Source organism: Paroedura picta, chromosome 6 (assembly GCF_049243985.1).
Source record: "Paroedura picta isolate Pp20150507F chromosome 6, Ppicta_v3.0, whole genome shotgun sequence".
NCBI classification, from domain to species: Eukaryota; Metazoa; Chordata; class Lepidosauria; order Squamata; family Gekkonidae; genus Paroedura; species Paroedura picta.
Window position 1 is genome coordinate 61,820,408 of NC_135374.1, and position 25,050 is coordinate 61,845,457.

At 42.8% G+C, this 25,050-nt stretch overlaps 1 protein-coding gene across 9 annotated transcripts in view; it reads right to left on the bottom strand.

Annotated features, from left to right (window-relative positions):
- Positions 1 to 25,050, bottom strand: part of DSCAM (DS cell adhesion molecule) — a 603,397-nt gene that overhangs the window by 79,065 nt on the left and 499,282 nt on the right. For all 9 annotated transcript variants that reach the window (XM_077342744.1, XM_077342751.1, XM_077342750.1 and 6 more), the window contains 2 exons: positions 16,821 to 16,954; positions 687 to 840 (listed from right to left, as the gene is read on the bottom strand). In XM_077342744.1, the coding sequence (XP_077198859.1) occupies positions 687 to 840; positions 16,821 to 16,954 (288 nt within the window). The remainder of the gene's footprint in view (positions 1 to 686; positions 841 to 16,820; positions 16,955 to 25,050) is intronic.

Consider the following 25,050-nt stretch of genomic DNA (forward strand, 5'->3'; position numbering starts at 1 on the left):
AAATTTAAAAAAAAATTATATCACAATACTATTTTTGCATTCTATGTGTTCTATGAAACTTTTTGTTGCTCCATATAGACCACATTTTTAATCAAGAACCCCCCCAGTCAATGGTGTCCCACTTTATCAGTGTTAAAATCTGATCACCTTAGCCCTAACCCTTTAAATTATTATTATTTAACCTCATTTAACCTTTTAACATTTTAGGCTCTCACATTGTACTGCTGCATCATTAATGGTATAGGCATAGTCAGTACAGTTGTGGCATAGTGGTTATGAGCAGCAGACTCTAATCTGGACCACCTGATTTGATTTCCCACTCCTCCACATGCAGCCAGCTGGGTGGCCTTGGGCTAGTCTTAGTTCTCTTAGTTCTCTCACATAGTAGTTCTCATAGAGCTCTTTCAGTCCCATCTACCTCACAGGGTGTCTGTTGTGGGAAGGTAAAAGTGTTTCTAAGCCATTCTGGAACTCCTTTGGGTAGTGAAAAGAGGGATATAAAAACAGCTCTTCTTTTCTGGGTTGTGACATGGAAACCTTCCACTATGGCCAAGTACATGCAAAATGACAGGATGGGTTGATGAACTGATCTTTCTGCTTTGTGAAAGGTGACAAAATGGCCTCCCAGTTCCTTCCATACAAATAGTCTGTTAAGTTGCTTGTTTTATGAAGGAAAGTCTCTTCACCTTTGGCTAATGGTTCCACGGTGATAATTTCACTGCTGTTGCCCCTTCCTGCAACAGTCACAGCCACCACCCAGACGCTGTACTGTCGATTTCGACTCAGGTTAGGGATTCTGTAGGAAAATGAGTCAGGAGATGCTTCAAACTCACTGATTACCTGTGACAGGAGACACAAAATGATAGTGAGGAAAATGCATACATTTAAAGCAGAAGAGGTAAGAGTCTTATTAATCTTTTGCTTGGCCTCCTTAAGTGAATTACATCAACTATCTCAGGCAGACTGGATAAAAAAGGTGCTAATAAAACTTGCAATGTCAGTCAGCTGGTGTGAATGATTTAGTCCTTTCTTGCAGTATGCAAATTGTCAAAATGTACATACAAACTAATTCATGTGATAATTCATTCAAACTGAGACTTTGATGACTATACTACACTATACTATACTATAACATTATACTGGTGTTATATTGCATATTTCTTTGATAATATTCAAAATTCACCACTGATGTAGCAACAAATTACTAGAGATCATCATCTCCTGGGGCAGGCTGCTTGTTGGGGCTCAGAAACATGTAATGGCAACTGATTTGTATAGTTAACCTTTGATTCATTTCAGTCTACTGAAGGCAGATGGGATGGATTGATTTTATGAGCAGAAAGGATATATGGCAGGACATTAAATTCCTCCTGAGACTGGCACCTGTCCTATGTCCTTCAAGACCACTCTTTCTTGAGCTAGGTCCTATGCCAGCCCAGCATGCAGAGAAGGTTGCAGGGAATGTAGGGATGATCAATACACTAATGCTGTGATCTTCATTTGCAGTTTTTTTTGGTCTTCAGCTGGGAATCTCTCCTTTACACATGACAAATTAAGATCTGCTGCTTTTGTGTATGGTTCTAGATCCTTTATGTTAAATACTATGTTTGAAATCGCTGTGCTGTACATGCATATATCCAATACCTCTATTGTATATTTTCACTTTGTTCTGTTTTCTTTTGTTAAATCGGTCCAGGTCATCTTCATTAATCAAAGATAGCATTCCAGAGCATGGATATTAGCCATTCATTCTTATTAATGTGTCTCAGGATAGAGCAGCAGGACAAGCTGATATTCCATCTAAACAACAACACCCACCCTTCAAACTCAGATAGTTCTGGAACCACAATTAGTGATGGGAATTTCTGACTTTCATTTTTATCAAGGAAACCTATTAAGTTGTGCTTCTAGTATCTCTGTTGAAAAACTAGTAAAGGTAAAGATAAAGGTATCCCCTGTGCAAGCACCGAGTCATGTCTGACCCTTGGGGTGACGCCCTCTAGCGTTTTCATGGCAGACTCAATACGGGGTGGTTTGCCAGTGCCTTCCCCAGTCATGATTCACATTTTCTAGGCACCATCTGATTCAGAATCACCCTGAGGCCCAAACTTGATATTAAAACAAAGATTGTTGTGCTTTACAAAACAGATTTGTGAAGTTTTTTTTTAAATAACCCATGGTAGTGGTGAGCACCAAGAGAATCAAGATTATATATATTAGAAGAAATCACACTATGAATGGAAGAATGAAATTTGCAGAATGGGCACAATGGTGACTGTATCCACAATGTCTCAGCTTGTCCTACAATGTCAGGAATCCTAAAATGTCACACCAATGTACCACGATGAAACAGATGACATCCAGTCTCCTCACACTCCTCTTCTTACTCTAGACAAAAATAGGATGCTATGATGCAGCATTACATATGGAGAAATGTTTTTTAAGAGCAACACAGGAACAGTAAAGAAATGACAAAATGAAAATATAAGAGGAGCCCCAAGTTGGAAAAAAAAACAGAAAAAAACAACCAATCATTATAAAGTTTGTTTTTTTCAACATGAAACAGCAATTTTAGTAATTGAATAGCTGGCAAATGTTTAGTCTGGTCTTGTGTGCTCAGAACAACTGCTTTTCTAAAATAGCTTCTGTACCCCTTACAGCAGCATTTTTATAAATATTGTAATTAATTCCACTTATTATTCATTTTCATTACCATTTCTTGTTATTAGCCATGTTCTAAAAAGATCAGTGGCATTGTTTTGTTATTATTACTGCAAATATAAAATCTGGTGCATCACAACACTCCTTCCCTGCCATGTTTACACAGATGCAATATCACAGGGGGAAATATATAGGAAATAAAATCAATTATTTGATGTAAGAACAACCCCAAACTAAGTAGAAAACACATATGCACAGCTAGTGTTTGTTCTTATATGTCGCTTTTCTCTACCCGAAGGAGGCTCAAAGTGGTTTACAGTCACCCTCCCTTTCCTCTCCCCACAACAGACACCCTGTGAGGTGGGTGAGGCTGTGAGATCCCTGATATTACAGCTCAGTCAGAACAGCTTGATCAGTGCCGTGGCGAGCCCAAGGTCACCCAGCTGGCTTCATGTAGAAGAGCAGGGAATCAAACCCAGCTCACCTGATTAGAATCCGTGCTCCTAACCTCTCCACCAAACTGGCTCTCACCAAGCTCATGCCACAAGGCAGGAGTCAGGGCTGAGAAGGCCTTGGCTCTGGTCGATACCAAGCATATCTCTTTAGGTCTAGGGATCCTCAAACAGTTAGTGTTGCTTGACCATAGTGATCTCTGGAGAACATATTCAGAAAGGTGGTCCCTCAGACCTTCTAATAATCTTCAAACAATATATGGTGTACATTAAACCCCCCCCCCCATTAATTTACTAAGCTCTGCTGTCAGTTGGTTAAAAGACATTCATATGTAAATGTGTAAACATGTGCACATTTTTCTTTTTAAAAACCCTTCCTTTTCATTGTTTGATGGACTGTTGTTTAACACACATCAAAATTAATGGCTGCCAGTTTGTCTGGATTTGCAGCTTTGTTACGTATCCCCGTGGGAACTGCAGCTTTCTGCCAGTTTACATCATATAATAGTTGTGTGATATCAAGCCACAGCCAACTCACAACAACCCCAGGGTTATGGGATTTTCTAGGCAAGAGATGAGCAGAAGAGGTTTGCCATTGCCTTCCTCTGCACAGCAACCCCATCTTTCCTGGGTGGTCCTCCCATCTGAGTACTGGCAATGACCAGCTGTCCCTGGCATGAAAGCTCCAGCCAGATCAGTCTAGTCGTAAAGTCACACCATTATTCAGGTAGCAAAACTTAGGCTTCCCTTTTAGTGCATGATGGCTTGCTGTTTATGACTTTTGTCACAGAAACAGTAATTCAGAAGAGGAGATCAGGCTAGGCTGGGATGGGTTGCTTTCTACCACCTTGGTGTCATTTAATTACCTGGCCCAAATATGACTCTGAGGAAAAACTACGGTAATTTCACTGAACGCATAGGCTTAAATGAGACAGCTAGGCTGAAAGAAATTTCCCCACCACACCTACTGTACAGCTACACAGTTGCTCACTACAGTCAGGTAGCAAACAGTGAAGGTGAGAGAAACCAATACAAGGCTCAGTTCACAAGTAACCGCTGCTGTTGAAACCTGCCAAACATATTCACCACCAGGTACTCAGCATGCCTGTCTACCACCCTCAGACACTGGAACCTCTCCTGCTCTCTCAAAAGACTCTGCTGTTTTCTCGTTGATTCCCCTTATGCTTGAAAAAGCTTCTCAGAATACCTGCTTTGTTACATTACCTTCATTTCCTTCAACTCTTTCCTCAAAACCCAACTTTTCCCATTGTCTGGTGCAAACCATGGCTCAAGAAGAGGGGGGAAGAGTACAGTTGAAAACTATACACTCCCCTCACACATTTAGCCCTCTCCTACTGAAGCTGAGTACCCCCACAGTTCATCCTCAACTCACCTCCCTCCTCCCCATATTTGCTCTTGCATGGTACATTAGGACTACAAGCTCTTTCAGGCAGTTTTGGAATCTGTAAAACGGCAGGCACATGGATGCTACTGTATAAATGATTAAATACAAAGGTTAATAACAGCATTTATCTAGTGTGTACACAAAACCATAATGATAGGTTCAGGTGGGTAGCCATGCTGGTCTGAAGTAACAGAACAAAATGGCCCATTATGCACGGAGTGGAAGGTCCGCATTCAGGGTGGAATGGCGGTGGCTAAAATCACCGATTATGCATGCTGCAGGCGGCAACCGTATGCCGCCGAAAAAGCCGCGTTAGCAAGATGCGGAAGAAAGTGGAGCTTCCTGGGACCAGGGCGCAACCAGAAGCCGCGTGCATAATTGGATACTCTGGGTTTTGCCGCCGCTGCGTTCCATCCCATGCATAAGTGGTTTGCTTCGCTTCTTCCTCCTCTGCGTTCTCCATGCCGCCGTTTCAGCGGCCATGCATAATAGGCCTATGTGAGTCCAAAGGCACCTTTAAGACAAAGTTTTATTCGAGGTATGAATTTGAATGTGCACGTACACTTTTGTTTTTGTTCCATTGTCTGAGGATGTGTGCATGCATACGAAAGCTCATACCTCAAATAAAACTTTGTTGGTCTTAAAGGTGCCTCTGGACTCACATTTTGTTATGTAACGATAATGAAATTGCTAAGAAATGGGAAGACTTAGTTTAGAATTGACATGGAAGTAAAATCTCAGAAATTAAAAAAAATTATTTAATTAAATCTCCACCTTATGTATTGTGAGTAAGGGAAAGAACTATAAAAACCTATATCAGGTGCTTTAAGACACATTAAATGTCTCATTAATACCACTGATTATGATAGCAGAAACAATGTGCTGTACCAAACTTCTGTTTGTCCTGGGCACTTCAAAAGACTATCCTATCTGTCAGATATGGGCTAAAAAAAGTCTTCACAAATGTTTTCCACAAACAAACAAAAACCCCTTTTTTACTTTGAATATTGGGGAAGAGGTCACTTTTTACCACAGCTTCTTTGCCCATTGTGGTCTTTTTGTTCTTAGCTATTATCATTTTAATAAAAACATTTATAATTATGGATAGCCAAAGTCTGTTTCTGAGAAACATTCAGAAATGGAGAGCAGGAAAAAGACCACCAAATCTTTCAGCCATTTCAAATAATTAGCAAAGATTGCACATGAGCCATTTTAATTCATGTGAAATAAGGTTCCCACAGTTCAGGGCTTCTTCCTGCTCTCACTAATCATCAGGAAAACATAACCTTGTAATGAGGTCATCTCATTTCAGTGTCCTAACAAGGGTAAAATGGAAGATGAGAACCAACAAACAATACCTTGAAAGGAAAGTTTCAGAGAGCAAACTCTAAACAGCCTATCCTTTTACAGTGCTGCTCCACTTTAACAGCTCTGCCCTTCCAGACTTCCTCCAAACCCTTGCACAGAATGAACAGTGTTTTATTTTCAGACAAATGTGCTACATCATGAATGTGGCAAACTGACACAATTTAACAGAGTTATTAATCTCCAGATTACTCCTCAAATTACTGAGGAATGCAATACCTTTTGAAAGCTTCACTGAAATTCTAGGCAGCCCAATGAAAAACCGAGAAAGGCCAAATGATGTGAATATAACAAGAAGTCTTAATCGAGATTGCCAGTTCTGGGTTGAGAAATATCTGGAGGGGAAGCTTGGAGAGGACAAGGATTGGGGAGAGGAGGGACCCAAATGGAACATAAAGCTATAGAGTCTCCTTTCCAAAGCAGCCATTTTCTCTAGGGGAGCTGATCACCATAACAGGACACCAGTTGTAATTCTAAGGGCCATTCCGCACAACAACCAATGTTGCTAAATATTTGCAGTATGCAGAAATGCTATATTTAATAGTGGAATTTCGTAATTCCGCACACCTTCAATTCTAGCGGAATATTGAAGTCCCATTAGTGGTCTACTCATTCCCCACAGGTTTCCGGTCTTGCTGGAATCGCAACAAAGGAGGCAATATTTTTCCACACTTCTTCCCGCCCCTGGCCATCAATCAAACAGAACAGCCAATGAACTGTTGTGGTCGTACTCCCCAAAAGCCCCTTTCCCTTTAAAAACTGTTTTTTAAAAACCTGAAAACACTAGTAGCGATGAATATTTGTTCATTCAGTGTCTCAGAAAGACCTTTTTCACTGGCATAGCAGATGGCACTTAATTGTTTACATGCTCCAAGTAAAACAAAAAAATTCTCCCCCCCCCCCCCCGATGGGTGCAATTTCTGGCCGAAATTACGGGCAGTGTCGAATAGGGAGCTGTATTGTGCTTGGAAACTTTAAAGACAATTGCAGAAGGGAGCTTTGTTTACATATATATGTGTGTTTGTGTGTGTGTATAATATATATTAGATAGATAGATAGATAGATAGATAGATAGATAGATAGATAGACAGACAGACATACATACATACATACATACATACATACATACATACATACATACATACATACATACATACATACTAGGAAATCCTGTTGCTTACTAGGAAGACCTGTTGCTTTCAAAATATGTGGCAAGCTGGATTTAGAGTTACAACCTCTGAAGTCCCTTGAAGGTATCCTGCACTGTCAAATTCCTATTCTATTTTTATTTATTAAAATGTTTAATCAACTTTAATCACCTTTCTCAAAGGGGGCTGAAGGCAGCAAATCAAGTAAGAACTATAATTTCAGTTTCGTCAGGACTAGATGGTTTATACCCTGTGGCTTTCTGGACATGATAAGAAGCATAAAACTTGTTGCAAAGAAATGCTGTACGTACCACTCTTGTGTGTTGTTTTGAAATGTGCCATTTAATTTTTGAAATAATTCTGAGTGAACATCAAGACAATGTTCTGCAGTTTCACAGGGAAAGAAAAAAGCCCTTTCTTGTACTTGTTTTGAGGAAGACTGGACTGACCCACCTAAGTTACAGAGAGCAGAATATGGCCTGTGCAGTTCAACATAATAGCAATCTCTAGTGGCCTGTTCACAAAACTACACTTTCCTTTCCAAACAATAAAGGGAGGCCTACTCAGAAGTCCTGGAAGGCCATGAGATTCCAGTCCATTTCAGAGGTGAAATTTCACTCTCCGGAAATAACCTGAGCCAGACTTTTTGGAAAGGGCATGAATCAATGCAGTAAGTCCCACTCAAGGATATTAATGAGTTTTAATCTACATACTAGTAAAAAAGCCCATTGTATCCAGAAGACAATGGGCGCTAGCAGGCAGGGACCAGAGCGAGGGGCAGGCGAGGGACAGAGCAAGGGACAGGCTACCTGAAAGAGGAGGCGGGTGGCGGCTCCTCGGCGTCTCCTGGTTTTTGGTGGGGAGTCCCAGGCGTGGTGCGCTGGGCTGTGGCGGCTCCTGTGCGTTTATTTGATCTTCTGCGGCTGGGGGGGTGGGTTCTTTCTGCTGCTTCTAGGAGGCCACGCCCGCGGATCGGGCCGCGCCCGGCCGCGCCCGCGGGCCGCGCCCGCGGATCGGGCCGCGCGGGCGCGGCCTGGCCCTGATTCCCTCTCGGCGGCTGGAGTCTCGGCGGCTGGAGGTTCTCGGCGGCTGGAGTCTTGCCGGGGGCTCCCTCAGGGGCCGGCCTGACGCATCAGGCCGGGAGCAACTGCGAGCCGCACTGCGCGCGGCTCGCAGTTACTGGGGCTGGGAATCAGAGGGACCAATCGGCAGGCGCTTCGCGCCTGCCGATTGGTCCCTCTGATTGTCTGTCATGAGGAAGGGTCCAATCCGGACCCTTCCTCATCCCGGACACATCCCGCCCCAGAACCCCTTACTATTTTATTTAGTCCGTGGCGCCCGCGGTGCCACGGGCGGTGTACAGATGATGGCCAGTTTCTGCTATTGTGCAGATACCTCAAATTCACCCAAACTGAATGCACACACATACAAAGAATAAAACATTAGCCTGATTTTGAAAATGACCCAAATATGGAAGTTGCTGAAACAAATAAGCTATGGAAATGAGCTTGGCACCAGAGCAAAATGTGATGAGACTAGTACCTTGGGGAAAAAAAATTCCAGTTAACCGATGTTCTCTGCAGTGTTAATCCCCCTATGATATATGCCAACAATTTCAGAAAATGTTCCATGCATGTGCATGATTAAACTAGAACCATTTGGTGCCATCTAGTGGCTGCTTTAAGGCTAAGTATTGTCCTTCCTGTTTCTGACTTCAGAAACACAAACTGTTCAGTTCAATAAAACTGCAATAACATACTTTGCACAATAAAAATTCTGAAAACAATCATTGTTGCATAACTAACATGTAGCTCAAATTTATTCTAAGGGTGCCAAATAATCTGAGTCTGAATGATAATTGTTCTTAAATTGAATTTATCCATCTCATTGTATTAACCATTGTAGTCTCATAGCAAAAATTAACAGTTCCCTGATAGGGATGGGCACAAACCACATTTTTGAGGCTGGATTCATGGTTAAACCATGAACCAAACCATGAACCTATACAAACTGGAAGGCTGGTCCACAAAACAAATCATGATCCCAGCTTTCTACTCCTTGGCACATTCTGCAGGGATCAGGAAGTAGGGGTTTAAATAGCCCCAAGAAGAAACCCAAAACAGCTGAGCAGTGGGGAGTTCCAGGCCCTCAGCTATTTTTGCGAGAAGAAGAAAAGTTTTACTTTTATACCCAGGGGGGTAAACTGCACGGAGCTTTTATTCCAACCCCAGATCGATTAAGTCCCTGCCTTCTACACAGAATGCGATTTCTGTTTGGATTTTGGGCTATTTAAATTTTCCTTCTGCAGCAAGAAGGATTGATCCGGAGTGACCCTACCTTTATTGTGCGATATCTCAGACTGCTTTTAATCCTCAATATATTTTAAAATCCGGATTGGGAAACCAAGCTCAGTGGTAGAGAACCTCTGATAGGCCACACCTGGTCATGTGACAAGCTTGCCTTAAAGGAGAAGCCCCTAATTTCTCTCAACTTCTGTAGGTCCTGGATTATTCCTCCCTCTTCTGCCTTTTTCGATCTTCTCCCTCACTCCTCCAAGAAAAAAAAGAGGCTCCCTGCCTGGCTCCTCTCCCCCACCCCTTCAAGAAAAGAAAGAAAGAGGCTTGGCTCCCCCCCCTTCTGAACTACCCTAACCATGTGCAGAAGACTTTCCCCTTTCAATGGGAAGGGGGGGGGGAGAGGAAGTGATCTGAATTCAACAGGATTGACAATGGAATAAAGAAAGTAAGTGCAGACTCTGCCCTGGTCCCAAAGCGGCTTACAATCACCTTCCTTTCCTGTCTCTACAACAGCCACCTGCGAGGTAGGTGAGACTAAAAGACCTCTGACAGAACTGCTTTGTGAGAACAGCGTTAACTGGGCTGTGACTGGTCCAAGATTACCCAGCTGGCTGCATGTGGAGGAGTGGGGAATCAAACCCAAGTCTCCAGATTAGAAGCCACCACTCCTAACCACTACACCAAGCTACTAGAGCAGAAAACAAGGATTTAAAGAGACTGGGTCACTTTAAATCTGTGCTTTCTCCTCTGGTCAAGAACCGGCATGAGTCTCATGAACTCCTTAAAAGTCTGGGGAAGTCCAGTCCATGACAGTAAACCCCTTGTGGACTTTAGTTTCCAAACCATAGACAAGGTTTGATTCAGTCTCATCACTATTCCCTGTAGATTGGATGGATGCAATGAGAAAAAAATAGCTTAATAACATTTAAAAACTCAACAGGCTAGTAGAAGGTATTGCTATTGGTCTGGGTTGATTGGTTTATGTTTTAATGGGGGGAGTACCGATTTTACTGTTTTATTGTATTGACTATTGTAAAGGCTACTGGCCTTTTATTTGTAAGCCGCCCAGAGTCGACTTGTCGGGTGGGGTGGGATATAAACCTAATAAACATATTCCAAAGTTTCAGCACCACAATTTTTAGGTTAGCATCAGATGAGTTCCATCTGGGCTAAGTTTGCCTTCATCTTGCTGCAGGGACTTAAGCCTGGGCAAGACCAGAAACACTAGTTAAAGGGTTCTTAGCTCAAGTTAGACAGCCTTGTCAATAAAGAGCAGCTACAATGTGCTTCTAGGTTGGTTGTTGTTTATTTATACGAGTTGTTCAATGCAAGGATGCCAACAGGGGTCCCCAGACCAAAATTCCATCTCCCCTCTCCCTGATCCAAAACAAATACATCTTGATGATGATTATGAATTGTCAGATATGTGACTGGTAGATCTGCAGTTTGAGATTTCACTAACTTCTTGGGAATTGCAAGTGTATCTTTGCAGGTTTTTGCTGTTCCAAACAACACTGTATTCTGGAGCTGAGCTGGTGTTATTTGTTCAATGCCCAGAATATCTAGGTGTTTCTTGAGACTTCTAGGCACTGCTCCAAGGGGTCAAAATAACAACTGGCATGACGGGAACCTTCTTCCCCCCAGAGGTGCTCTAACTCTAGTTGTAGGTCTTGGCATTTCATTATCTGCTCCTGCTCTTTTCCTCCCTATTCTGCTGTCTCCTGGGATTGCAGCATCAATGAGCCAAACCCCATATCTTTTTTTCTACAATGGTGATATCGGGGGTGTTATGCTCTGAATATGTATCTGTTTGTAAGTGGAAGTCCCAAAAAATCTTTGGCTCATCATGCTTGACGATCTTGCCTGGTTTGCGCTCCCATAATGGTGGCAAATGGTTTCTTTTTAGTTTCTACAAAACACTAACATGGCTACCCCTCTGGAATTTGTCTTTTCTAGTTATCCAGTTTCTGCAAAGATATTACTAGGATTTCACCTAAGAATATATATTCTTAGCACTGGCTGGGTTCTGAAGGACAAATACGTCCTTCACTCATTAAAAAAGCTGTAGTTTCCTGTCTTTTTTTCTGGGCATGCAAAGATTATTCTCTAACTACCTTGATAGATTCATGGGAAATATTAACGATTCAAGGTTTTCTGTTCTCCTGTTTGGTATATTTTACCTCCTCAGCCAAGGTTGAGATGAGAAGGCATGAGGCTGGAAAGGGGGAAGGAAAACCAAAGCCAAATAATCAGGTGATGTGTAGAGGGAGAAATGAAGGCATGCCATGCTGACTGATGAGTTTTGGAACAACTCATGTTGTGGAAATGTTTTTCTCAGCCTCCTAGATAGAGAAGTTTGCAGACATGGAAAGCTTTAAAATCACTGCTGAAAACAGCAGCTAACAACACTAACTAAGAACTGGTTGCTCTGCTCTACCTTGCCTGTGCCCTTAGCTCAGGGGTAGTCAACCTGTGGTCCTCCAGATATCCATGGACTACAATTCCCATGAGCCCCTGCCAGCATTTGCAAATGCTGGCAGGGGCTCATGGGAATTGTAGTCCATGGACATCTGGAGGACCACAGGTTGATTACCCCTGCCTTAGCTGGCTGCATTACTGAATTGCAGTAAAAATTTTAAAAAGACAAAAAGTGAAATGATGATTCTGGCTTCCCTGGGTTCTTGACTTGGCACCCCCCCCCCCGGTCTAGGAGGAGGCATTTAAAGGGCATGCCAAAAAGCTGATCATTGGGATCAGCTGTTTGATGAAACCACTGCTTCCCTTTAAAGATTAAACTGTCCAAATCACAGCCGTATTGCTGAATCACAACTTGGATCTAGCAGATTTGGCCAGTTTAAACTACAGAGATCGGTGATTTGGCTTGGATACCTCTGGGAAGTTCCAAAAGCAGCATTGATTTAGGTACTTTCAGGCTTATCCAAGCCAAATCACCCATCCCTAATGCCAGAAAAAACACAGCAACACATGGGGTCCCCATATCCATTTACAGGTCACTAACTGGCCAACATTGCAATAAACAATTTTATAACGATCGCCATCATAATTTATTACTCTCCATAATCAGCTAATTAAAAAATATGCATGATACACATAAGATGTATATAACCGGTGTCCTTTGCAATTCATACAATTAATGGTAATAATACATTTATTTAAATACTAGACCAGTTGCTTCTTCAATGAGTACGCCAGTAAGCAAAATTTTGCTAGCTTGAAGGTAGTTGTATTAAAACAATCTGCAGGAAGATAAATATAAAAACATATTGGGTCTAACTAGGTATTTAGATATAGTTGGAGTGATATGCATAGTGCAAATTTCCTTGTAAAATGGACAATATAAAACAACATGTTTGTTTGTTCTGCTCTTCCAGACTGACAGATAGTCATTGTGCATATGGCATATGTACATATTTCCCTTCAAGAAAGGCAAATAGGAGAACATTAAAATGGGTAATACATATACAAAAATTGGAATAATACAGAGAAAATGTTTGTTAAGATAAAACACATCATAAATATGAAGTCTTCTCCATAGCCTAATTGATGGCCTAAGAAGCCCATCTTCCCAAGGAGTCATAACATCACTCAGGAAATCTGACAGGGCCAGATGTGGCATAATCTATGAGTACACTTAAAGGTACACCTAAATGCCATGTTGTATGTACCATGTGGAAAATGTAACAACTAGTTCTGTTATTTCTGCTTTACTGACAAGAAAGGGTGGGAGACATAAAATAAGAATTGTAGAAAGTAATAGACAGAGTGAATTTTGTCCATAATATATACCTTAATGTAGTTAAATACTTAAATCATGCAATTCTATGGTCCTGCTAATTTTGTCTGGAGAGCTATCCAATTCCTTGCACTGGTATGAATCCCTGCAATACTGGAAGAGATGCATGGTTGTACAACATCTAGAAATCTGAATCGCTTTGTGCTTGGAGGGGGGGGGAGCAAAGTTAAAAAGTATTTTAAGCTTTTCCATCCAGAGTCCCATTCCTGGTGGTGCCATAATTATAAAGTCACAGTTTTTATATAGGTCCATATTAAAAAGCAGAATATCCCACATGCCTTGGTAACAAAAATTTTCATTGGTTTGCTCTTATCCAATACTCTGTGGCTTCCTATCTCTGCCTCCCATAGATTTTGTTTCCTTGAGAGACACAGGCTCTGAGCATTCTCCCAACAGTCCTTGTAAAATTTCCATTGTAGATGCTTTGACTAGAAGCATGAAGGAAGGGGGGCAAGAAGGAGGGTGAGCTAGGGTTGTCAAATTCCAGTTTAAAGCTACTGGGTTAACAACCTTGCCCCTCACACCTTTTGATCTCCCTGTACTTCTGTGATGGGACAAAAGATGGTACTTCTTATGTACAGTAAACAAACATCATAATAAAATTCCCTGGCAGGATGTATCTCAGATGACAGGACATGCAGCATGGGGCTATTTCACTGTAGCTTAATGTGAAACAGATGTTGAACATAAGTGGGAACTTTGGTGATTAGAGAGCTCTGCATGCACTCACAAAAGAACACATTGTGCAAACACCCAAGGCTAACAAATACAAGGAGACCATATTAACACTGTTTTCCCAAAACAGTGCTTTCAGAACACAAATACTAAACAGGAACTAGTAGTTGAACCTTCAGAGTAGATGCTGTCCACTGCGGCTACTGCTCATTCCTTATTACTACCCTCATCTTTCTTTTGGCTCTTTGCAAGATGCCAACAGGTGCAGAAGGATGTTCCCTCCTCCCACCTACATTTGCCTTCCATTTGAAAGTCTCAATTGAAAAATAAGCTGCATTAAGACATGGCAATAATTTTGGTGTATAAATCATGATTTGGTAAACACCCATTTTTTTGTGAATGTTAATTATTCAACTAACTGTGGTTACTTGGCTTTCACAAAACTGGGATTTCAAACTAGGATTTGTGGCCAGTTTGTTCTTGTTACCATAGTTGTTTTCTGAGATCACAAATCACAATCTGTTGAATAACAATGCTCTTCACAGATGTTTGGATGAAGAAATGGATGTATCAAGAGGATTTATAAAGAAGATGGGAAAAGACAAAATTGGACAAACCAGAATGTATGCACCAACTGGAAATGTTTTTGCTTAGAAAAGTAGACTAACCAGAAACATGGTAAAACAAACCAGGGATTATAATGATGTTTGAATGTACAAATAGACCCTTAATGCTGTCAAAACCCTAGAAAAAATAATTTAAATACCTTTTATATTCTGGTTCTGCATAAAGACATACCTTACTTGTAAGGCAAACTAGCAATATTTTAAGATGGAAAATATTTCCTTGCTATTGCTTTGACTTTGCGACTTTGGTAGACCCTGCAGACTAAGAACCCAGCCTTAAAATAATTAATAACACTTTATATCATCACTAGAGTTCTGTTTCTTGCTGTTACAAATACACAGAGTATAAATGGGAGACGTTAGTCTCTAAACATATTGCAGCTCTACACCAGAGAGAATTAAAAGGCAATCTAATTCAGAAAACATTTTCTTTCTTCTTCTTTTTTTTAAATGCTTGAAAAGTCAGTCTGAGTCCTGTGCAGCCTGAAAATATAGGCTACATTTTGGATACCAAAGAGATCACCAAAGCGCAAAGCAACCAGCGGCACAGCGCGGAGGGGAGGGGCACGCCAGCCAGTGGTGGCAGCAGCACGCCAGCCAGCGCCTGCACACAGGCACAGAGCTCTGCGTCTGCATGTAGGTGCCGGGTGGCATGCCGCCAGTGGTGCCGCCCCTCCTCTCCACAACATGGCGTTGGCCGCCTCTGACTTTAGTGATTGCTGAAGTAGCCAAACTGCACTGGAGCGCACAACCTTAAATGATACGGGTCCTCCATTAAAAATGTGGATTTGTAACATGCACTTAAACCTTTAGTAACTCCTTAGGATTAGTATGGAGTACAAAATAATTAGTTTTCTTTTCTGTTCCCTTTTCATCACAATATAATTTTAATAAAATATGATGCCACATCAAGGCATCTATTGATGAAGGGAGTTCACCTAAGGCAGTTGTTTATTGGCTGTATAGCCGGTGGGGGTGAGGGCTAAGGAGACTAGTCCCTTGGTACTGGGCAACATTAATTTTATTTGTTCATTTATATGCCACCCCTCCTAGCAAACCGGCTCAGGGTAGTTAACATTAAAAGAATTTTAGAAGAATTATAAGAAATTTTCAATATAATCTTAACTAGGAAAGAACAATTAAAAACAGTTCCTAAAAATTCAACTGCCAATAGTATCTAGCAGTTGCCAATTCAACAGCATCAAGCAATTTCCATATCCAGGGGAGATCACTGCAAGAGGGGGCCAATACAGATGTTTCTAGTCAATGGCTCCAAAGAAATGCCTGGCGGAATAACTCCGTCTTGCAGGCCCTCCAAAACCGGGCTTGCTCTTGATGTATAGGAGAGTGAAATAATATATATTTTTAAAAAATTATTGTCTTGTAAAGAGAAGCTTGCTTTTGACTGTATCTGATATGTTCTATTCTCAAGGCCAGAGACAACTGTTTATATCATGCCATTGTTTATGTTACCAGAGAAAGAATGGGAAATTGCCTTTTGTAACCTTTTTTCGGTGACTTAGCATAATGGTAATGGGTGGTCCTGTGGGCTGTGCAAGGGGTGGAGACCCCAGGTCATTGGTTTGACCTGAAAAGCATCATCTTTCCCTGCCCAGGCTTTTCTGGGACAAACCCCCTATGTCATTTTGTTCTTCTGCAGTTGAATAAAATTATAAAAGGTTTTCCAGTCAGTGGTCACTCTGTTTGGGTACTGCACACTAGGCAAATGATTCCAAAATGCCCAGACCAGGCCCTGGGCTATCACTCTTGAAGGGCCCGCAGCTCTTCCGGGAGCTCATTCCACCAGGAATGAGGTTATTCATAAGCACCTTTCACATCTTCAGACACTATTATGCTCCACCAGACTCTCAACAAACAATTCATCTGCTAACCTGAGATGGGATTGAAGGGATTGTTCACTCATCTGAAATTTCTTCATTTGCTTCCCATCTTCTAGAATACTCTGCGTCTTCCAGAAAAGTAACAATGGCACAACTGGAAAAGGCTTCTGCGAGCTCCCATACTAACACCCCAAACTTCCCCTTATATGCCCTTTACACTGGGAACAACAGCCAAGAGAACCGTGACAGATCCCCTGATTTTTTCAGAGCCGGCTTGCTGTATTGCAGGAAATGCAGGAAAGTAAGGATCTGCTACAGCAGGACTACAATAACCTTCTGATTGGAGGAAGCTTCTTCCAGGTTTTATGAATACAGATGTCGCAAGCTGCTTTGAGCTGGCAAGCTGGGAGGGGAGGGGTACAAACTGAAAGATATAATTAAAAATAAATAAAATGGCAGCACTCGGAGATGTACACTTTTTCCCCCCTGGAGATGCTCTAATCTTCCAATTTTTGCCTGGGTTTTGGTTAACTTACTGTGGGGTATGGATGTGAGCAGAATACAGTGTACTTTCGGATGACACCATTCAATTTCATGGGTGGTAGCCAGGATACAAACACAGTGGAGGCTGAAGCTGCAGCTGCTTTGACTCCAGCAGGAGGACCTGGAACTGCAAAACACCCCAAACAAACAAAAAACAAAAGTACAGTTATAATAGAGGCAAAAGTAATCAATACACATCAACCTGCATAGCATGGCAGGCCTCAGAGCAGAACTATCTGAAGTTCAGTATATTGAGGAGAGAGAAGGGAGTGTTCTCCGGAATTCCTTGCACTATCACAGTTGATGTTAGGGTGTACCTCTCTGATCATGCTGGGACAGTGCTGTGTTTTAGAAAGGTATATTAAAAAAACATACCGCTTCCGATTTGGCCAAAAATTATTTGGGCAGAATCCAATTCACACAGATACCCCTTCACCTTTTTGGATTGGGCCAAATCTGAAAAGTTTTGGGGTTTTTTTTGTGTGCACATGCTTCTCCCCTTTCCCAGGCAGCAGAGAGCATCTCCATGGCCTGAGAAGGGGGTGGGGAACACCTGCCAAACAGCTGATAATGACCAGCAGGTGCTCCCTTTAAATTCCTCTGCAAAGCTGCCTACAAAGGTGGGGTGAACATTTAAAGAGAGCAGCCGGGGTGCTTAACAGCTGATAATGACAGGTGCCCCACCCACTTTCTTTAAATTGGGGCATGATTCAAAAGAAGCAACACCTGTCAATATTAACTGTTGGGTGCACTGACTTGCCCCCCCCTTTAAATGCTTGCCCCCCCCTTTGCACATAGCTGGGGAGGGATTTAAAAGGAGTGGGCAGGGTGCCTATCCTTATCAGTGTGTGTGCTCCTCCCACCTTTTCAGAAGCTTTCTGAGAAGGTGGGGGGGGGATGCATTTAAATGGGTTGACCTGCCAAATCACAATTCAGCCACCCTGATCCAAATGCAGGGAATGGGAGGTTCAGCTCAGATAAGCTGTAAGAGTACCTGAATCAGCTTTGATTTGGATACTTTTTGGCTTATCCCAACCAAACTGCTCATGCCTACAGCATAAAATAAAAAAATGCACAATATTTAACATATTTATTTCAATATTTATACTCATGTTTCTTTCCCAGTAAGGATCCAAAATATCATTACAGCATCATTTCCTCCTCTTCGACTTAGCTGCAGAACCATGACCCTTGAAGGTTAGTTTGCGACAGAACAAATGATCCAGGATCATCCAGAATGGCAATCTGAACCTGGCTCACCCATATCAAACCCTAACGATGGCTATTATGTGTGCACATGTAAAATGCTATCAAGTTACAGCCATTTTATGGTTTTTCATAAGATGGGTTTTCAAGGCAAGTGATGAAGCGGAGGTGGATGAAGCCTTGGCCTTCTTTGCTAGTCTTTCTCTGCAAAGCCTGTCTTCCATCCAAGTACTGACCCTGCCTGAATTCCATACAATTCTGCATGCCATATAAGAATGTAATTAATATATTCATATGGGAAGGAAATAAACACATGCAGTTTCTTGCAGTGAGTGGGGATGATTGTTGCAGAAACTACAAATATGGAATATATGCCTGCATCAAGAATTTTAAATGTCATCTTTTAGGACTGCTTCAAAAAATTCAGTACTAGCGCATACTAAAGTGGGTGTGTCAGCTGTGTGCATTTGTGGAAAGGAAGCTTGATTAATTTTTCTTCTTACGCTTAAGATTATTTAATTAGCTCATGCAAATAAACAAGAAAGTGTCTCAGTACAGGTGATACCTTGAGATTATTTAAATGGGGAAAATAACATTTTCCATGATGATACTCTGTCTAAAATTCATTCTTTCAAAAATCATTCACCAAGCCCATTACTTGAACCAAAAAGTATACATGGCTATGCATAAGATTGTTACTATGTACTAAATATCTATTCTCAAAAACTTAGCTTTGATGAAGGTTCTATTCAGACACTGCAGCAAACCTCGGTTTTGCTTCTAAGGAGCACAAACATGGCTTACTTGCTCGTGTGCTTGATTCCTCCCTCCATGTTTTCTTCATGAGAAGAAATCAGCTGAAGGCTTCCTGGTTTTAGAAGCCTTCAAGAACATTTGCCAGAAAGTCCAAAGGAACCTGGGCAAATCATAGCTTGCTTCCCCCTGCACAAACTAGGTCTTTAAACAGAGATTAAATAATGGTTTACAATCTTGGGAAATGGGGGCATGCGAAGAATGAACAAACCGATCTTTACGATGGCGTCTGAAGGCTGCATAAAAGACCTACATTTTTATTCTTTAATTCTACTTAGCCCCTAAAATAGTAACAACTGTTATATATGCTGGATAGTATCCAGACTAAATTGGCAATTTTCACTGACACCCTCTTCCTGCTGCAATCCTCCCCTCCCCCCATAATATTCTTGAGAAGCCCCAGTCCCCCAAAGGGAGCATCTTTTTTATATAGGCTGGGCTGGATTCAGACTAAATTGGCAATTTTCACGGACACCCTCTTCCTTTTATTGGTGCCATCTCCCAGAACGCTTGCAGATTCTCATCCACAGAATGTGACTGACTACATTTTAGTAAATGTATATTCTCTACTGGGATAGAATAATAATAAGCAGAAAATTACCTAAATTTACAGTGTAATTCAACACAGACTTACTGGAATAACTTCTCACAGGGTTGCACTGCTAATGCCTCATGAGAGTCAGACTGGAACTGCTTGAACAAAATACTTCTGCTGTACTCTTAGTATATGAAACTATCAACATTAACAAGCTGTTAGAAAATTGCCAGTAGCTCTATAGAAGGTTCAATATTGCTGAAGTTGTCAGTGTGAGGAATATTGAAACACTTTATTAGGAAAGCATATTCTGAACAGAAGCTGCAGCATCTATGATATTCTACAAATACTGGAAGCAGGGAAGAAGTACAACTGTGACTCTCAGGAACTTCTTGGGGCAGGTATGGGAATTGAGAAGTATCATGCTACTCGGTGACATCATGTCCAACTGTAAAATCCCAAGTGAGGTCCTGTAGCCCAGTATATCTAGAAATCACCCCAAACACTGCTTATATAACCAGAAGTGCCCCTGATCTGGGTAGCCTATGCAAGCCATAGACCGTCAAATACTAGAAGGTAAGCAGAGTCAAACCTGGCTTGTATTTCGATGGGAGACCTCCAAGGATTTGGATGGAATTACTCCCAGGAACACTAGAGGTCATGGTGCAGAGGCAGGCAATGGTAAACCAATATGCCCTCTGGTTGTTGCAGTGGGACTTGTTCTACCTATTTTCATTGCTGCCATTCAGAATTCACTCTCTTCCCCCCCCCCACCCATATTTTAACAGAGCTCCTTTAAATAAACCTGTTGCCTTGGACTGTAAAGAGAGAAGCTACGCCAGCTCTGATAGGGGGTGGGGATGACTATCTTGTGTCCTCCTATTTGAATAGTTTGTCAAGGATTATTAATATGTCTTTGGTGAAGGATAACTTTCCTGAAACTATGCAAGATTGGGGAGGGTATGCTCAGGGGTAGAGGATCTGCTTGGTATGCAGAAGGTCCCAGGTTCAGATCTTGACTTCTACAGTTAGGCCCAGAAGTAGATGCTGAGACAGGCCTCTACCTAAGATGCCAGAGAGCCACTGCCAGTCTGAGTAGACAATAGTGATTTTGATGTCAAATGGTCAGAGTCAGTGTTCATGTAGTGATATAGCCGCTCTTGCCAAGAAGCCATTGTTGGACAGTAAGATGAACTGGACAATTACAGAGTGTTCCCCCCCCCAATAAAACTAGATATTAGATGCCTTCCTATATTCCATTTCAATCTGACTTTTATGGGCCTGGTTACATACAAAGCCTCTGAAGATGGTCCCGAAGCTTAAAGGTGGTGGAGATCACAGCAGTTTACCTTTTAGTGAGTGTGGATCATTGGTTAAGCACTTAATTAAACAATTTAGCACTTAATTGGTTGTTGCCCATTAGCTTTCAGGTTCAATTCTAGGTGCTGGTTGTTTCCTTGACAACCATACCCACATTCGGAGAAGGACTCTCCTTCGCTCTACATCTGTGAGCCATCTTAGGTCAGCCAAATAAACTTGGGCCGGAAATGAATTAATGCTGGATTCCAACAGGTGGACATTGGTGCCATTCACTAGACTACACTAGTAAGCAGTCATGGCTCAGCTGTAGAGCAGCTACCAGGTTCAATCTGGTTACAAGGATCTGGCAGTAGGTGATGGAAAAGACCTCTACCTCAGATTCTGGAGAGCCACAGCCCATCTGAGCAGACAATACCAACTCTGATAGACCAAGGGTCTGATTCAATATAAGGCAGCTTCATCTTATAGCCTTCCTTTTACCAGCTTTGGCTGGTCTGTCAGATAAGGAACACAGATTCATTGTTTTAATTAAGATTTTATAATGCATCATTTCTAATGAATGCAATCATTCAAGCCCCATGCCATCAAATACAACAGCCAACGAAAATACAATTTAAGACTACAGGGTGGAGAGAAAATGAGTATGTCTATTTAAATTTTAACGATCAGTGAAATAAATCCTCAGGTGGAAAGCCACTTGGTTAATAAGTAACTCTATTTATAGTATAGAATGAACTCCACTCAAAGGAGATAAATAGAATACATTCTCAAAACAGCCAGACATTTTTGCAATGCTAGGAACATCCTGGACAAGAACAGTATTTTTTGACCACAGATATCTGGGGAGAAAATAACAAAATAATGCAAATCTTAAAAATAGACCTCATTTTGTATTCCATCAGAGTGGTTTCTTTCCCACAAATTCAAGTGGAGCCATGCCTCACCTCTGGCGTCTAAAATCAAGTACTGAGCATGATAACAACCTAACAAACACATTGCTCCTGGAATCATTTCTTTGCCAGTTAGGAATCCCCCCGGCCCCATGACGTATCTCTTCCAGGTATGCGATATTCCCATAAAACTCTCTGCGCGTGATAAGAGACTTCATGTCCCTAGGATGGGATGAGTTGTGTAGTAGATTTTCTAAGCCAAATATTCCACTGATGCCAAAGATGACTGATGAACGTAAGACATTTAGGAAGTTCACAGCCCATGTAAATGAATGTATAAAAAACTGAAATGGTTCAAATGTTAAATGTGGTCGCCATTTTAAAAGTGGCCACAGATTGCAGTTGCAGGGGGTTTCAGGACAGCCAGGAGGCTCCCCATTGCAGGGAAGCCCTTGTGGCGGCAGACTGTCCCGGTCACAGTGTTCTGTAAATTAATGCATTGGTGGCACCCGGGTAGCTCTTTTTGGGCACAAGAGGCTATTAAAGGCTGGAGGAGGATGGTACCATGCAAGATGGATGTCAGAATGCCTGTTTTACAGTTGCTACTCCAATCCCTAATACAAACACTACTTGGGCTTTGCTGATCTGCCTTCAGATCTTTACTCTTTCAGGCAGCCTTTCTTCTGGCTGTTAATGGGGCATTTGGGGGCAGCAAGTTTTTTATCAGCTTCACATTCTGGTTCTGGGGGCCAGGCACTCACTCGGCAGGATGTGTCTATAGTGGGCAGCAAGCTTTGCATTCACCTCTGAGCATCCAAACCAGAACAATCGGGGCAGAGTACTTTCATCACCTTGCCACTGGTGGCAGCCCTTTCCGCTTGTCCGGTCTGCAGCATGGCTTCATATTTGGAATTAAGGCCTTGTATTCCAGGCCTGTTGATGATTCACGCTGATGGCACTTGCTTGTCTAAATATCAGTTTGCTGCAGTCATAAGACAATGTCTAGCAGAGCTCAGTCCTCCACGAGAATGCTATGGTATTCATTGTTTTAGGATTGGGCAGCACCTCCGGTGACCAGGCACCAGGGCATTGTAGGTCAGCCATGTGTGTCCTGACCTTTTACACAAACCTTTTGTCTCCCTCTACTCATTATCTTTTAGGTTTCTCTGGTTCTTCAGCAGCTGTGTTTATAGTTGGTCACAGCATTGTGTTTTGGGCTGCTGCTTATGCAGCATCTTCAGGATGGGGTGCTCATCTGGGCCTGGGTTACCACGAGCATCTGATGTGGCTGGGCCATCATGTGTTGCAGTGCTCATCTTTGATGGAGGTTCTGTTGGTGGCTGTTTGACAGCCCAGGTTCCCAGTGGTGATCGTGATACAACTGGAAGAAAATCACCTGCCAGCTATGTCTAGACTTTGTCTTTCTTCACCTGTCATTGAGGACTTGCAGTGCATTTGGGGTTTGTTCCTGGAGACAAATGTACTCTAGTCTTCACTGCTGGAAAGGTACGTTTGGAGAAGAGCGATTTTGCCTGAAGCTGTGAATTTAGCCAGAAGGCAAGCATGCAAGGCAGTGATGAAAATCCTTTGGGTCTCTGGAGGGTTATTTATCCAACATCCGGATAGCAGTCACAAGCCTGCTGTGCTTTTCAGGGATGATAGGGTCCATTTGTCTGAATGGGATCTGGGCATTTGTGATGGTATTTGGGGCTGTTTGAGTTTTGGTGAGAGAATGAGGTTGGTCCACAGGCCCTCACTCACTAGTACTTGGTTCTAAGGGTGGATCCATATTGGGGGGGAGGTTGTGCCAGTGCACTGGCCTTCCCCATTTAAGGAGATCTCTTTAAGGGGCTATGTGATATGGAGCCTTGGTGCCTTCCATCAGGAAGGCCACCTGGCTCACATATCTGGGTGGCATATGGGGGCCCTAGTAGAGCTGGATGCCTACAGGTGCCTCAGTTTTGTCTGTCACCTCCCAGGTGCCCAGCATGAATCACAAACTGGAACACACATGGTGTGGAGTGTATTGGGGTGGTTTGGCGGCTGATGCAGGGGCCTCCTTATGGTCTGCTGGCTGCAAATTGGCTGGATCTGCCCTAGTTTGGCACCTCTGCTCAATTTGTATGACAATAAAGCTGTGACCATTATCTTGCCAAACTATAGTGTGTTGAGTTTTCCTTCCATCCTACGATTTGTCTCCCTACTACATAAACACAGCTGCCACTTTTAAATTGTCTGTAGATTGTGGCTGCAGGAAGTGGCAGGATGGGAAGCAGGCTCCACATGACTGGGAAGCCCTGCATGGGCAGGCTGTCCCAGCCACAGGGTTTCTCTGCCACTAGGGGCCTGATCTGATGGACCACCCCGATGCAGCTGTGATAGGCATGCACTATTCAGGGTGGGGTTAGTGGCTGGGCTGTTGGTCCTTTAAATTTCAGCCCCTTCCTGGTGCCCGGTCTATTTTCTCCTGAGTGGCGGCATTCCCACCTGCTCTCCCCCCACTTTTCCAGATTTTGTTCTAAGTCCTTGTTGTTTGACCAATGTTTGATATTTTGAATGTTCAAGGGTGGATCCATATAGGGGGGAGGTTGTGCTGGCACACCAACTTTCCTCTTTTAAGGGGGCCTCCTTAAGAGGCTTTGTGATGTGGAGCCTTGCCACCTTTCACCCGGGAGGGTGCCTGGCTTGCATATTGGGGTGATGGGTGGAGGCCCTAGTAGAGCCAGATGCCCATAGGTGCCTCAATTTCACTTGTCACCTCCCAGGAGCCCAGGATGCATCAGAAACCAGATCATGCATGACATGGGCCCATTATGCACGGCCACCGAAACGGCGATTTCGGGTCACATGGAAAAGGCGGAGGGGGAAGAAGCAAAGCAAACCGCTTATGCACGGGACGGGACGTAACGGCGGCAAAACCCAGAGTAACCAATTATACACGCGGCGACCCTGGCGCCGCTTCTGGTTGCACCACAGTCACCCGGAAGCTGCGCTTTCTTCCGCGTTTCGCTAATGCGGCTTTTTTGGCGGCATGCACTGAATTTGCGGCCAGTTGCAGCCAGCGCCGTGCGTTATAGGTGATTTTAGTTGCCGCCATTCCACCCCAAATGCGCGCTATCCCCCCCGTGCATAATGGGCCATGGAGTGTATTGGAGTGGTTTGGCTGTGGGTGCAGGGGCTTCCTGGAAGTCTGATTGGCCACGAGATAGCTGAATCCACTCTTGTTGGCACTTTTGCTCAATTTTTACAACAATAAAGTTGTGGCTATTATCTTGCCAGACCATGGTGTCTTGAGTCTTCCTTCTATCCCATGATTTCGTCTCCCTATTATGCAATCTACATCCAAGTCTACACACTTAGGTTTACAGACCACCAGAACAAGCTGGCCACAAGCAGAGATCCCACAAGCAGAGATCAGAAATGGGTGTGCTCTGTTGTGCCAGAGGATCCAGTAAAAGA